The sequence below is a fragment of the Bidens hawaiensis genome, unplaced genomic scaffold (genome assembly GCF_021521415.1).
Source record: "Bidens hawaiensis isolate Kalapana, Puna unplaced genomic scaffold, B.hawaiensis_p1.1 tig00029631_1, whole genome shotgun sequence".
Lineage (NCBI taxonomy): Eukaryota > Viridiplantae > Streptophyta > Magnoliopsida > Asterales > Asteraceae > Bidens > Bidens hawaiensis.
Window position 1 is genome coordinate 101,201 of NW_027494911.1, and position 16,086 is coordinate 117,286.

General features: G+C 33.3%; 2 protein-coding genes across 5 annotated transcripts; one reads left to right on the top strand and one right to left on the bottom strand.

The window, feature by feature from the left end:
* The first annotated feature begins 6,405 nt into the window (after positions 1-6,405).
* LOC143579186 (inactive protein RESTRICTED TEV MOVEMENT 2-like) lies at positions 6,406-6,985 on the top strand. The gene is made up of 2 exons (XM_077062569.1): positions 6,406-6,547; positions 6,690-6,985. Exons 1-2 carry the CDS (start codon positions 6,406-6,408, stop codon positions 6,983-6,985), a joined length of 438 nt encoding a protein of 145 aa, XP_076918684.1.
* Positions 6,986-7,338: 353 nt separating this feature from the next.
* On the bottom strand, positions 7,339-14,918 carry LOC143579168 (leucine-rich repeat receptor protein kinase HPCA1-like). 4 transcript variants are annotated; one of them, XM_077062552.1, is made up of 19 exons: positions 14,377-14,916; positions 14,163-14,286; positions 14,014-14,085; positions 13,563-13,637; positions 13,091-13,162; positions 12,025-12,186; positions 11,860-11,934; positions 11,695-11,766; positions 11,451-11,522; positions 11,309-11,377; positions 11,130-11,204; positions 10,782-10,853; positions 10,561-10,698; positions 9,802-10,289; positions 9,554-9,718; positions 8,871-9,007; positions 8,563-8,782; positions 8,129-8,364; positions 7,339-7,988 (listed from the first exon to the last, which is right to left on the bottom strand). In XM_077062552.1, exons 1-19 carry the CDS (start codon positions 14,456-14,458, stop codon positions 7,518-7,520), a joined length of 2,877 nt encoding a protein of 958 aa, XP_076918667.1. In that variant the 5' UTR covers positions 14,459-14,916; the 3' UTR covers positions 7,339-7,517. The 4 variants fall into 4 exon arrangements, with proteins under 4 accessions (XP_076918667.1, XP_076918665.1, XP_076918666.1 ...); XM_077062550.1 differs by having other exon boundaries at positions 14,163-14,917; XM_077062551.1 differs by having other exon boundaries at positions 11,860-12,186.
* Positions 14,919-16,086: the final 1,168 nt, after the last annotated feature.

Sequence of the window (16,086 nt, forward strand, 5' to 3'; positions counted from 1 at the left end):
ATATTCCAAATAAAAATACGATTTAAATAGGAAACCTGTTAATATATATTCCATGTAAATGTTAGTCAAACAATTATTATAGACATTAATAAGAAATTCAAATTTAAATCATATACCAAAAATGTAGAGAAATACCATAGACAAATTCGAGATTTTCATTTACTTACTTATGTAAAATATAAATTAGTCAACTTATTATTATGTATCGATTATGAACCATTAATTTTAGAGAACTTATTATTATGTAAATTATGTCTAATTATTTTCAAATTAAGTTGTTATGATATAAAAAACTATATATAATTACGGCAAACTCATATTAAATTTGACTTGGGTGAAATGATTTAAATTAATTTATAATTCGTTAAGATTGATTAAATTTGACTTGGGTGGAATTTGACTTGAAATACAATAATTATATTATAAATGGTACTAACAAAGTACTATAAATATGAGTTTGACCATCATAACTTATTTGAATTTGAATTTGAATCTGATCATCTATAAATCTCAATCTCATCTAACAAATCAATCAATCAAATAAGTTACAATATTCATGTTAATTAGGTTATTTTAACAAATTAGGAAAGTCAAACTAATTAAATTGTATTAATGAGATACTTAATTGAGTCATTTATTAACGCGCCGGAGAAAAAATATACATCAAGGTATCTCTGATATACATGAATATTTATAATTAACTAAAATTTATAAAATTGAATATACATGAATATTCAAAAAAAGTAAATATACATCAATATATAAAAAAATACATCTTATAAAGTCATGCTCGATCCGTGAAATTATATTATATGAGTCGGACAATAACCTGAAATAATAAAATCGAAAATTAATATTGATATTATGGATTTTTGAATTATAATTGATAACCGGAAAATTTTAAAGGTGTTACCGGAAAAACAAAATTGTGAGAATGACCATGGTATCTTGGAATTTTTTGTTGAATTTAAAGAGAAATGATCTTGTATCAATCTGAGCGTTGACCTGAAATTATAAAGTAGAATATTAATGTTGATATTATTGAGCATTTGATATTTAATTTCTAACCAGAAAATTTGAATGTATTACCGAAAAATAACAAATAATGATAATAACCATGGTATCTCCGATTTTGATTAACAAAGTAAAATGAAATCTTCAGTAAATCAATCGGGTAAATAACCTGAAATAAGAAAGTTTTGTTAGAACATTGATATTATGGAAGATTATAATTATAATTTATAACCGCATAATTTAAATGTAGCTTACCAAAAAAACGAAATAATGATACCGTCGATGGATGAACCGAATTATCATCTAGAATCTAGAATAACATGTAAAACAAAAAAAAAACACGAAAATATAAAACTTCAAACAAATATAAAACAATTATTGTTATAGGTATAACGCATAACTGGAAAAACTTACCGGCAGTGCTTACCGGAAAAACGTAAATAAGAAATATTAGCTTCATCGTCGTTTTTTATTTAGAACCTAAATTGATTTAAAAAAACCAGTTAACAATGAAAATAAAGATAAAAATATTAGATCTATAATATCTGGAAGAAAATATAATGTTGCCGGAAAAAGATATAACATTGCCGGAAAATCATATAACATTGTTGGCCAGTAGAGTATAATATATAACCTTACCGGAAAATGATTAATCTCGATCTACATTACCAGAATATAGAAAATGGTGGAGTTAGTAAGCAGAGAGAGAGATAGAGAAGAGAGAGAGAGATTAAATGATTATGGTGGAAAAATCTTAAGGTTTAAATAAGTTTTTTTTGTGTGCGGTGAATGACATGTGACAGCATAATAGACACTATGAGAATGGAAACATGATGAGTTGAAGGCCTATGTGGACAACCTGGTAGAATGACATGTGGAGGAATTATATTGATTTAATAGATTAGTAAGATACCCACATGTAATGGTTTTTAGATATTTTTTTAATTATAAATTACAACATACTTATATGGGAGTTTATGAAAATGTTAATGAGAGACAATCTGAAGTACAATTTAAAAATAACTCAGATAGTCGGTACTCAGTCATAGTTGATATACTATATTAACATATCCATTTCATAATTATTTCTTATTAAATATATATAAATATTAGTATTATTATTTTATTTATTAACATTGAAAGCATCTACGGAGTATATTAATTTATTAACATGTCAATTTCGTTATTATTAATTTGTATTTATAACTATTTCTTGTTATTTTATTTATTACAGCCGATTTCCAATCACTTTTAAGCTTTAGGAATCTTTTTTAAACAGGTGACCAAAAACGTGTTCTTTTTTCGAAGTTGAATAACTTACATATATATTGAAAAACTATAGTGTAGCTGCAATATATAAAAGTTTGAAAGTGGTCGATTCCAATAAGTGCAAGAATGAATACGTTGAAGTATATTTAAATGTTGGTTTCATTGTCTTAATAGTGCAAGCAAGTCAAATCATTCGTGAATGGTCAAGACTGGCTTGCTAAAGCTTGAATTGGGTGGGGCTTTAAATGAGCTCTAGTCTAAATAAATAAATTTAAGAAATACGAATGTGGTGGCTGAAAAAAAAAATGTCTTTACCTTTTTTTGCATTTTTACCCGACCTTAACCGGTAAAAAACTGCTACTTAGCAGTTAGCAATGCATATAATATTGACCCTTCATGGACTATGGCTTCCAAACTTCATTATATGGTACACCGAAGTAATACAACTTCATTTTTGGCATCAACTTAACATTAATTGACATTTAATCCCACATTTAATTCATCAATTTCAAATTTAAATTACATTAATATAACCTAATCAAAAAGTTTTCGATTATTATTTCTTTAACTGCAAATTTCTTTACTTCCAAAGACTCGAACTCAAGACTTTTAGATATTTAAGAGGCAAATGTCTTTACTTCCAAGGACTCGAACTCAGGACTTTTAGATATTTAAGAGACCGTGAAAATGTACTTCTAAGTTTTGAAATGACATATTTGGAATCTCTCTTTAAAGAGAAAGTTAACTCAATCCAGTCTTGTAAGGAGTATAATTACAATATCCTGGCTTCAGATTAATCTGATTGCAAATATCTGTTTTCATATAAACCGATTTTGAGGAGTAGGAACTAGGAATGATTGATTTGAAGAATATAATTGGAATCGTGGCTTGTTATTTGTGAGGAAAGTGTGGACAGGATTTATATTTTTCTTTTTCTATCGGTTTTGAAGATTTGTACAACGTTACCTGCCCCTTGATTTTCTCTAATTAGTTATGTTGATTTTCTTTATTTTTTTTCTAAATTGACAACCTGAATGGAAATATGGAAATGTGTAATTATGAATATTGTAATTTGTTATGGTGGGCTAGAGAATGATAGACTTATGCTTTTGCAAATGTTAAAACCGGACCGAAACCGAAATGATTGAAAAATAAAATCATAACCTGGCCCTATTTATAGTAAGTCGGTTCCGTTTCAAAACCACAAAATTAGTTATCATTAAGGCTATGTGTAGTGGAGGAGCTACAAATAGGGACGAATTGTGACACGTGGCGTCCAGTCAGCAATGAGTGGAAATTTGTTTTGGGGTGTAACAGTGTAGGGACTACAAGTTAGGCCCACAGTTTTTTTTTATTATTTTCATTTTATAATTAAACTAATTAAATAAAAACCAATTTATTTAAATAATTAAATAAAAATGCATTAAAATTAAAAAGAAATACAAAAAAAATACATAACTAAAAAAAATATGTAACTAAAAATATAAAAAAACATAATAAAAAAAATTAAAAAAAAGATAAATAAAAAAATGAAACTAATATCCGTAATATTCGCGCATTTTTTTACGTCGTCGTTGAAACAATAATGTGGCTTCCTCGTGAAATCCCTCCGCTTTGAGGGATTCATAGTCGTCTTTCATTTGACGTAATTCCAACGTCTGGTTCAGCTTTTCTTGTTGTTTGTTGGATGCTCGAAGGTCGTTTCCTATTACGGTGGCATTTGTTTCCAAACGATCCACCAACTCGTTTATTTCAACGGGCTCCGTATTGAATCGTGTTGACGACGAACCTTCCCCCTTATTTTTTCTCAATCTTTTCGTCGTCGAGGCAACTCCTCTACCTTTTCGTCGTCGGCTATATCAACATCGTCGGCTAAATTGACCGTGTCGTCCAGGAAGAAGCTACGAGCATCGGAGGGTGTGTTTGGTGTGCTTGGATTTGTCGACGACGATGTCTTCGACCTTTTTGAAGGCCGGGATGAGCCGGCTCGTCGGGCGGCCGGAACGTTTGGTGCCCCTTTCCATTTCGAGCAACCACGTAGCTTTTCCCAACAACTCAAATACTTGAACGGTTTCCCGAGCCGCTCAACAGTGTGACCCTGAGCTCGAAAGTCGCTCAAGGCTTGACTTATAATGTCGACGTCGTTATGCCCGCTACGCCCAGCCGGACCCCTGAAACCGGTTAATTATCCCGGCAGATTTTTGACAATCGGCGTTAAGCCCCTTCCAATGGGCTTGAACCGCTTCTTTTCCCCAGTAGTCTTCGGGTTTACCGGTTATCGCGAGCCAAGCTTCAAATACTTTCTTCCAAAACACCCCGGTGGCTTGAAAGTTAGTTACAAATTAAAATTATTTGTCAAAATTAGTATACATTTTAATAAACACTAAATACATTTTCAATAAATACTTAATATTAAAAAACCTACCGACGTTGGGATCCTCCGAAATGACTATCCAAGCCCTTGTGAGAGCCACCTCCTCCTCCTCGCTCCAATACTTGTATGGATCACGTTACGCCATCGGCTCCCCTGGTTGTTTCTTTTTGTGTTTACGGGTCGCCTTTTTGCTTGAACCGGAGGCCCGAGTCGTTTGCGTCTCCGGCACCGTCACCGGCTCCGACTCCGGTGGTGTAGACCCGAACGTCGGCATTGTGCTTTGGGGGCTGAGATAGTTGGCGTACATGTTTAAGTCCGGGTCAGAAAATTGAAACGGATAGCTCGGTTGGTTCGGGTTCATCGGGTTCCATTGTAAGTTCGGTTGGCTCGATTGCGAACCATACGTTTGACCGAAACCAGGGAATTGGTAGTTCGGTTGGCTCGATTGCGAACCATACGTTTGACCGAAACCAGGGAATTGGTAGTTCGGTTGGTTCGGGTTGTTTCTAGGATTCATTTTGTTAATTTTTTGTAAGAATTTGGGTATGATTTGTGTATAAAATGGAGAAGAATGGTGTATGTTTATATATATATTGTTTAAATTAAATATATTTTTTTTATATTTGACCGTTGACAAACGGTAATATTTATATAATATTATTATTTATCACACATCGCCGGCGACAATTAAACCCCGCCCCCGCCCCAAATCACCCACATATGGGGGGGGGGGGGTTGCGCCCTTCCTCGCCCCATTTCGCCCCTAACCCACGCCCACCATACAAAGCCTAATAGGTTATGGGCTAAAACCAGCTCCGTCGATATTAACAAATGGGTTGTACAAACTTTACAAATTGCAACATTAAAAATATTAAATTAAATTAATTAAAAAAAAAGTTGCAATATTCAAATTAAGTTCAAAGCATCCAAATTAAAAGCGGCAACAATTAAAGATTTTAATCCATAAAAAGAAATTTTAATAAAAGCATTCAAATAAGGTCAAATGAACTGTTAAAATAACCAATCTTCAATCGTCATAGATAAAACCAAGATTTAGTTATTTAATTATTTAAAGAATTAAAGAATATTCCGGTTATTCGGTTCAACATCTTGAATCGTCGGTTTTACCCAGAACTGGGAATCGTTTAATGCAAAAACTGAGAACTGGAAATCGTTTGTAAGATAACACACTTTGACGGTTCTAATATACATGGTTCTATACCAGTTCCTTAGTTAGTCCATTGATATATGAATAATATTCCCAAGGATATACAAAACTGATACATTCATTGTAGCGAATAGCATGCATATATGTTAACGATCATAAAACTTCAAAACAACAAGTTAAAAAGCTACAAAATCCTAGCTTGCAAGTATGTTACTGGAAAACAGTCCTTAACCATTTAATTAAACGAGTTTTAACATAATATCTGCTTTAAAATACTGAAAAAGATCATTAACTAACAAATTAAAGACAAACCAAGAAATAGTTATGGAATTAGCTTCCTTGATGCGAAAGAAAAGGATGAGTCCATGTATTTTTTATTTTTATTTTTTTTTTGAAGTTTATCATCACCTCGAAGATAATCCAAGCAAACCTGTTAGAAAGGTAACCTCAATTTTAATTAATCTCTCAACAAATCCATGCATATAAACATATGTTAAAATCACTACTGCCAATAGCACTGTTCATACATATAAACTTATGTTCCAGTAAATATCTAGGATCCAAACGTTGATTGCCCGAAATGACAACGAGACCGAGAGTTAATGGAGCTAATCCCGTCCAGCCACGTCTAGCAATTGCGGGCCGTGTTTATGAAAAGTTCAAGCCTATTTATGAATGGAGACCAGAAGATCATCATGACATTCTTCTTGTTTATCTACCTGGTAAATATTCTTGTTTTACTTAAATTAAAATTGTTAGAATTTTTTTTTTCAATTTAGTCATTAAACTTCAATTTTATCAAGGACCATCATTTGATACTTACAACCAATGTTTTCAGTGATCCGACTCCATTTGTTTTTCTAGGATTCCCCAAGAAATTTATGAAGGTTACAACAGAAAATCCAAACATTCTTCGAGTTCGCGGGGAACGTCTTGTTCCTGGAAATAAATGGCATTGGTTTCATGAAGATTTTAAAGTTCCTGAAACTTGTGAAATGAGCAAAGTTCGTGCCAAATACGAGGGCGGTATCCTCACCATTACCATGCCTCACAAGATCATTAATCCACCCACCACCACCACCACCCAAGAGCCCATGAAAACAGAAAAAACAAGATGCAGATTCAACAAAGCTCAGTTCTTCAACTTTAGTTGCCACTAGCAATGAAAGAACATATGGCCACATGTAATTAAATCGAGCTTTGAGAGGGATGAGTGAGGACAAAAAGGTGGTGACGAAGATGAGAATGGTGGTGGCGGCTGTTGTGGCTGTAGCGCTGGTGGCCGTTGGAGTTTATGCTTCCAATTCAGTTGGAAATTATGTATAGTGAATTAAGTAAAAAGTTACGAAATTTGCGAATGGTTCTTCCCCATGTTGTTTTAACTTTTAAACCAGTGTCGCGTTTTATAAGATTATAAAATTTGGGTTGTGCCAAATGTACCCTCTCCTCATTTTTTATAAATGTAGTCTCTTATTAAATCAGTCATTATATAGGTCCAACAGTCTTGAACACGAGCCATATAGTACACAAATTTTGTATTTAACAACAATTGTTTTATTGTATTTACACAAATTTTGTATTTTAAACATCTCATATTTTTTTACTTTACTACAACTCCAAACTTACATACAACAAACAAAATATACTCGGCTACATGTACTAATACAAACATTTTCATGTACTTTATGGCCCTTACTTTGGATGGAACTTTGGGGACAGAAAACCTCCACTATAAGCAAACAGGCTGTCGTTACTATAAGGATGGTTGAAGTCCTTGTCGGTGGCTTCATAACTTGCAGAAGTTGATGGTTCACTGCCGGGGTTAAGACCTACGAATGTCATAATGCTCTCCAGCTCTTTCACGATTTCACCCATTGATGGTCTTTGAGTTCCCCTCTCTTCGACACACCTCAGCGATAAATCCACAAACTTCTCTAAACCTTTAAGTTGGTTGCTCAAACCAATGGTCGGGTCAAGGACATCGTATAGATTGTATAGTTCTTTATTCTTGTCCATCACTTGTTTCACTTCCCTCACGATGTATTTTCCTTTCTCGATTGGGTTTCTTGCCGTTATTAGCTCCAACATTACGACTCCAAAGCTATAAACGTCACTCTTTTCTGTGAGTTGTTGAGTCATGTAATACTCGGGATCCATGTATCCCTATATTCATAATATGGTTACAAATCAGTACACGCTTACTTGAGAACGGGCTTATTGCTTTATTATTAGCTTTCACGAGTCAAACGTATAAACAAAAAGGAAACGATTAGAAAGAAAACAAGCTAAAAAGAGTTACTAACCATGGTCCCTTTGACTTGAGTGGTTACATGAGTCCTATTAGCATCATATAATGGCTTTGATAGGCCAAAATCAGAAACTTTTGCAACTAATCTTTGGTCTAGTAAGATATTATTGGTTTTAATATCCCTATGTATGATAGGCGGATCAGCAAGATCATGTAAATATTGCAACCCTCTAGCTGCTCCGAGTGCTATTTTCAGCCTTCGCATCCAATCCAACCTAATGCCCGATCTCCCTGAACATATAAAACATCTTGAAACATATATATAGCGAATGTTCCAAATAGTTTCTAAGCCTAGTGTGACATATACAGTTGTAACAAAGCCCAAACATTTATACTGCACAAGGTTTGTGTCACAATAAAATATGAATTATCACTTCCTAGGAAATTTTAGTAACACAACTTGGTTGTCACTATGTCATATTTGAGTACCTGAAAGACTATCCTTGAGTGTCCCGTTCACGATATACTCATAAACCAACATTTGTTCACCCTGATCAAAACAGAAACCAATGAGTCCCACAACATTCTTGTGATGAACTCGTGAAAGAAGCTCGAGTTCAGTTTTGAACTCAAGCCCACCCTGTGTTGATCCCTGTCGAGCTCTTTTGATGGCAATTAGCTGACCATTTGGAAGACTTCCTTTATATACCTATACAATATTCTCCAATCATTAACATGAAAATCAAGTTGAAAATTACATATGCACACAACACTCTTATTATATAAAAAAAACTTACATTTCCGTATCCACCTGCTCCTATCTGACTATTGTCAGAAAAATTGCCCGTGTATTTCTTAAGTTCGTCGAAGGTGAAGGATTTTGCCCCTTTTAACTGAGGAACAGCACCACTTTCACTGGTCGGATCCCAGAGTGCTGCAATTTTCACCAAGGTTAGACAAACACAATCATTTTTGGAGCCCATTTCTATATTTCTAAAATTTTTTGGGTTTGTAATTTCATTTTCGATTTAAGCCAGAACAAAAATATCTTAATTACCACCCCGTTGAACACAAACTGATTGCATACCCTGTATCTATTCTAAGCCTTAAATTAATCCTAGTGTAACCCTGAGACTGTTTAACCAATAAAACAAATTAAAACAATAAACACTAAACAAACTAATTCAAAATCAAACTAATCTATTTATTGAAACTCTTCATCTTTATTTTCATTTCTAATATTTATCTTCACAAAATCGATCTTCCTATTTTCTTTTATCCCAAATCAAATTATTCCAACATTATTACCCGTTTAACCTGTTTTATGTATGTTTCTACCCAGTTAACCTATATTAGATGTGTTTGTTTTTAAACTAATTTCTATTGTACACATTTAACCATTCAAGATAAAGCATTATAACCCGTTGCAAACATTATTCGATATTTCCTTTCGAAATGAAATGATTAGGAATATACTTACCGAAAGGGTGGCTCTGTTGTGCGGCTCTTTCAGCACGTCCTTTTTGACGAACTGCATACATTCCTGCAAGTACTAGTAACACCACAAGCACACAACCACCAACAACTGATCCTATGATAATTCCAGTATTAGATGTTTTGCTTTTTGCTCCTCCGGGTCCTGCATCTGTAAAAATAGCACACTATCATTCAATGATCACCAACCTATACCTTAAATCATTTTCCAGAATAAAGAAAGCGCACATTTACCTGAAAAGTACTTATAGATGTCCGCATTGAAGGTGTAGGTATTGAAATCAGCCTTTGCAGGCTTGAATGTTTGATTGCTAAGCGCAAATGCAACGCCAATAACTCCTGTCTTGTTGAAACTTTGTTGGCCAGATGGGAAAACTGCAAGTTTTATCACAAGGTAATCTTCCAAATTTCTGCTTGGATTCGACAACGAAACTGAATCTACAGGGAGTGTGGCATTATGAAAGAATGACATTAATAACTTAATAAGCGAGTCATAAATGGTTGCATTTGTCAATGAGGAGAAGGAAGGAGCTTTGAATGAAAACAAGCCGGTGAATGGATATGCGCATTGACAGTTTGGACTAGCAACAAGGTCTGAACCACATGAAGGGGGTGTGCAATTGTTAAATTGGGTCGAATATGCGGTAGTAGTTTTTGTTGGAAGTTGACAATACTTCTGATCTGCTGCGTCTGATTCCGTACATACTGGATTATCAAGTAGTCTGCAGTTGTCATTTTATATCATTTTAGTCGAATATACAAAAATTAAAAATATACGACTAAATATATATCAAGTCAGAAAATTTCAGTCATGATCTTGGTTATATTCATGGAAAACTCATCAAGTATTTTGTTGTCCATACAAATTATCTAAAAATCACTTTCGGAGGTTTAGACATTCACATCTATACTCACACGCATTCGTTTCAGTTTTTCAAAACTCCATATTCAATCTAAAATCATGCAACGTTATAGGAAAAACTTAAAACTTACAGTAAGCCCATGGTATATGATTGTCTTCGTTGGCGGAAATCAGAAATACGGTTGGTTCGAAGATCAACAAGTTCAAGTTGTCTGCTAGGATTCAAGCTAATGTCCAAGGAGCCATTAATCCGATTGTTGCTTAAATCACTGTCGAAACAACCATAGCAAGTTAACAGGTTTTAGCAAATGGAAATAATTGATTTTAATAATCAACCAACTGATTTACATACACGTATTGTAACTGTGGAATGCTAAACAAGGCTGCAGGTAACTCTCCAGCAAGGTTTGTGGAATGCATCTTACTGCCATAACAGCATCCCGTTATAAACATATCAGCGATAGATGAACAAATTTAGACGTTAAATGAACTATGAAATTAATAATTTTTTATAAAACATTTTTTTCTGAAATATGTTAAATTTCTAGGTTGTGGGTAGTGAACTCACCAAACTTGTTAACAGAGAGAACTTAACATTTCTTTGTAATTACTTTGTTTAAAAATCTATATTGTTATTAATTTACTAAACCACCTACAATTATAAAATAAAATCTTGACTATTTAGAAGCACTTTACTTACATAGTTGTCAAAGACTGTAGAGTTGAAAACCATGAAGGTATATCAGTCTGGGAAAAACTATTATTGCTTAAATCCCTGAAAATGTGCAAGCAATCCCATTGAAGAAATTGAGACTATATCTCGGTTAAGGTGTCAATAATGTGACACATCGAGACCTTAATTTACGCATCAATACTTACAGATAGTTTAGGAGGGTCATGCCGGTAAGATTAGGTAGAACACCAGTCAATAGATTGTTTGATAGGTACCTAGGAAAGATACATATATATTTTTCTTAAACTAGAATGATAAAAGTAATAGTAAGTTGTGGTATTAATTTACATCTCTGTCACATTGGTAAGGTTGTTGATGTTCGAAGGAACGTCACCGCTCAAAGAGTTCCGATCAAGTCGTCTGGTTGGAAACAACACATTCAATTCCTAGTTAAAATTTGAATCAAATAATAAGATTATTTTTTATATATTAAGCTGTCATGTTTCATTTCAAAAATCACCCAAATTAAAAACAAAACTAAAATTTCGGTTGCCGGGGTAGCGAACTGCTTAGAATTTGAGAAGATACTTACATGACCTCTAGCGACTGCACAAGTCCAAGCGTAGACGGAATATTACCCGTAAAGTCATTGTTCTCAAATAACCTGGTCAGGTAATTAAGAGTTAATATATGTTGATCATTAGTGTGTATATTTACTTATATAGTTATGATCAATCATTCACTAAATCAAACATACAAATGATAAAGTGTTAAGTTTGAGTTGAAGAGCCCAGGTGGGATTTCACCAGAAAGCTGATTGTCTCCAAAGTGACTGGATATATATAATGAAACAAATATGTGTAAGTGAACATATGTTATATAAGAAGGTTTACATACTATAAAATGAAGAACATAAACATACAAGTGTTTTGCATGAGTTAACATATCTAGACCAGGCTCCGTCCCATCTGAAATTGGCAAAGGTCCGGTGAGTTGGTTGGCAGAGAGATCCAGCCAGTAGAGATTCTTAAGCTTTCCAAGGGAAGCTGGAATGGATCCGGTAAAGCCGTTGGAATTCAAAGACCTAAACAACAGATCATTAAGTGCGTGACATGTATGAATAAATTTTAATTCTGCCCATCTTTTGTTTAAGTAGAATTTTTATATAATTTATTAGTTTGATGTTAATAACAGACATATTACATATCCGGTAAAATATAGTGATCCTCACATTAATGATTCTTCATTAACCTAAGGGGCAAAGTGAATACGGTGTTGTCATACACCTAAGCTTAAACACTCAAAACTACGTAGTTTTGATTAAAGAAAAAATCAATCAACTATCTCTATTTCCTAACTTATCTCCATAGAATGATAATTGTTGTAATATTTATATTCTTGCCAAAGCTCCATCTTCTTGGTCCAATTGTTATAATGATTTATCTGTTCAACACTTCCGCGATGTAACTACTACAGTTTTGCATCTACTATGTTGAATATAATGTTACAGGTGGGTAATTGTAAATGGAACCCTTAAATTTTCATGAAGTGATTAAATTGACACAAAGTAAGGAAAAAATTGTGCGATGCATCAAAGAAAGAGTAACTCTTTAGATTGATTTTGAGAAAGATGAGCAGTAGCTAAATTTTGGAAAAATGAATGAATAAACAAGTGTGTTTTGTTTATATTTTATGGTTTTAAATCAAAACGACTAAAATTTGAGGGTTTTGCTTCTAAGCTCAGGTATATGACAGCACCGTATTCACTTTCCCCTTAATAGTAAGAAATTTACTTAGAAGTCTCAAGTAATATTTCACAAACTAATGGGCATATCTGATACCCCACGATAATTACCCGAAAAATACATATGATAGGTACTAGGCCGTGTTTGAAATACAGTTTTACAATGACCAAATGTTAGACTAAATTACTGGTGTCCATTCCATTAATATCCTATTTTTGGTAACACGTATAGGAAATTTCTTACAGATATCTAAGCCTTTCAAGATTTCCGATGGTGTCTGGAATTTGACCGTTGAAATTGCAACCAACGAGGATTCTGAAAAACAAGATCGATCGTTAGTTTATTAGACCAAAATTAATGTTCTTGTCTTCATCATATATGATGTATTGTTCTTTATTGTTTTCAGATGTATTAAGAGTTTACTTGCAACGGGTGAAAACGATTCATTTTTTGTTTAGATTTAACGTTGATTTGAAACACTTTTTTCATCCAAGTTTAATTTTTTTCTATGGAAAATGAACTTAAATAGAATTTAAGATGTTTAATTTGTCGTTTTAAAAGTAAACCTTATACAATGTTTGAATAGTTTGACACATTCATCATTCTTGGTAGCTAAAATGTCATTTTTTATGTATTGGTGAAGAAATATAACCAAATTCATAAGGAACTGGTCAACATTGTCATATAAATTATATAGTAAATAATATATGCTTACAAGTTTGTTAATTTCAACAATTTCCCAAGTGCTGGAGTAATTGATCCTCTCAAACCTTTATTGTAAGATAGATCCCTACACACATAAACAATTATAAAATTACTGGAGACGTGACCAACACTACCAATAATCAAATTCTAATTTTCATATTTTGCTACTGTTTTTCGACCACAGATAGCCTGTCGTCACATTTGTGACAGTTTTGCGACAGAAATATAAAGTTTATTTTACTTTAAATGAATGTTATTCATAATTAAATTTTGATAGATTATCTTTTATAATTTTTCGATCGAACTGTGATTCGTTTTTATTAGTGCAAAATCTCCCATATGACCGCGTCTTGGTTGTTGCTAATTTTGCGATCATTTTACAATCGCAATTGCCCAGTATTCTGCTAATGAATACAGGCCGGCCACCTATCTAAAACCAAATTTAAAATCGAAGGACTTACAGGACGGCTAATTCGGTAAACTCCCCAATGTCTCCAGGTAGCCCCCCGCTCAGTCCCGTGCCTGACAAAATTCTGAGATCGAATTTAAATATAAACCGAAACAGTTTTGTTGGTAAAACACTTAAGAAATGTGAAAACAAAATGCTCACATCGATGTCACACGCGAGTTGGTGCATGTGATGCCAACCCAAGTACCACCACACGGGTCCGAGCCATCGTCCCAGCTATCTGGTGTGCCCTCCCAAGCATCCTTTAGAGCCTGCAAAGCAACACCTACACCATACAAGTATGAAAACCATAAATAATTAACAAAACAAATGTACCCAATAAAACCGGAAATAACAATTAAAGAAGTGAACTCACGATCGCTATTCTTCTGAGATGATGTTACAGAAACTTGTATGAATATGATTAATACAAGGAATCTTCGGATTCTTCTACTCATTGTTTAGAGTAATGCAGCCAGCAAACAATCCACACGAATCAATGAACGCAGATTTTATATCCAAATGGCAGCAAGTGTGCCAACCATTGACTTGATCATATGATACATTATATTAGAAAAGTTAAATTGATTGATGAATATTTTAAGTTAATCAAGTGGAAAAAGTATTACAAGAACATATGGATTATTGTCAACGTTGGCTTGTTCTTGCAGAGTAGGAAATACCAAGAACCAATTGCGCATAAACATGTGTAAATTATGGCCTCATAGGCTTTGAAATATGTTTGTGTGTGGTGTTAGTGTGGAAAATTGAATCATTCAACGATGAGTCTTTTGTAGTTAGGTTGATTGAGAGTGATTTCTTAATAAGTATTATATTCCCATTGGACTTAATATATAGTTTAATTTTCGTATCAGATAACAAAGAACTGGCGGATCTAGAAGAACAATTCAGGGGTATCTTCAAAAGTTTTTTTTAACTTTTGAACATAGTAGTATCATAATATTTGCTCGGGTGTATTCGATGTATCATAATATTTGCTCGGGTGTATTCGATTCATCAAACGGAGAAGAAAAAGGAAATTTTCACGTCACAGACAAAGTTGAGGGGTAGCCCGAACACATCGTGGCGTGTCCTCAAAATATATCTTTATCAAAGGAAAAATGGATCAAATCATTTTTTCCAAACTGTCAACAATAAAATCTTGCAGAAAATAATATTTCAATCTTTCTTATGATAATGAAAAGGTGTACTCTATATAATATTTGATGTTGACACATCATTTGACAACAACTACATAGGAAATTAAATGTTTATTATTCCAAATTAAAAATATTAAGACAAAGGTTAAATCCGTTTTTTTTTTGGGTTCATGTGTTTACTTCAAAATTTTGGGTTTATGGAATTTTGAATGTTTCAAATTTATTTAAAGAGAAGACAATTTACACTATCAGAAAACAAAGCTTCACCTAATTATTAGTTGTTGCCTTGTGCGCATGGATTAAAGACTCAAGAGAGCATTGAAACAATATTAATAAATGATTTTTTTATGTACTTACGAATAATTAATAATGATGTCTTTATAGAGATTGCAATGTGGTAATTATGAAAGTAACATTATAACTCTAGTTATCTCGAACTATAAACATAGAAACTTTGTTCTGTTTAGTCTGCCGGCACCTCTCTACAAAGCTCTAATTCATTTGCTAACGTGCATCTATGCTTAATTGTATTGCGTCATCACATGTTTCTTTTAATACAGTTTTTGGAAGTATGGTTTTAAAATGGTGTATCAATTTTATTAATCACAACTATCATCTTTTGGTCGATGTCAGTCTCAACTAACGAATTAGTTGATAAAGATCCCACTTTTTATCATATTTGTTCCCAACGGTAGCGACTAACAAAACGCTCGTTAGTTGCAGGACGCCAGAAAAACGCTTTTGGCTGGAATACTCACATATTATTTGGAAAACTAAACATTTTCATTACAGACATCTTTGTAACCTTAATCGGACCTTTATGAACCTTTTTCTAGTAAAAGCCTCAATTATTAAGGTCATCGGAACCTTTTACTAGCAAAAGCCACGAGTTAATTCTGCATAGTAATCACAATAGTGCTCACTCT

Coding starts and splice junctions, on each gene's coding strand:
- LOC143579186 (XM_077062569.1), top strand. CDS start 6,406: ATGACAACGAGACCGAGAGTTAATGGAGCTAATCCCGTCCAGCCACGT. Junction 6,548..6,689: donor TCTTCTTGTTTATCTACCTG/GTAAATATTCTT, acceptor TTGTTTTTCTAG/GATTCCCCAAGAAATTTATG.
- LOC143579168 (XM_077062549.1), bottom strand. CDS start 14,458: ATGAGTAGAAGAATCCGAAGATTCCTTGTATTAATCATATTCATACAA. Junction 13,163..13,562: donor TTGTTGAAATTAACAAACTT/GTAAGCATATAT, acceptor CTTGTTTTTCAG/AATCCTCGTTGGTTGCAATT. Junction 10,290..10,560: donor TCATATACCATGGGCTTACT/GTAAGTTTTAAG, acceptor TGACAACTGCAG/ACTACTTGATAATCCAGTAT.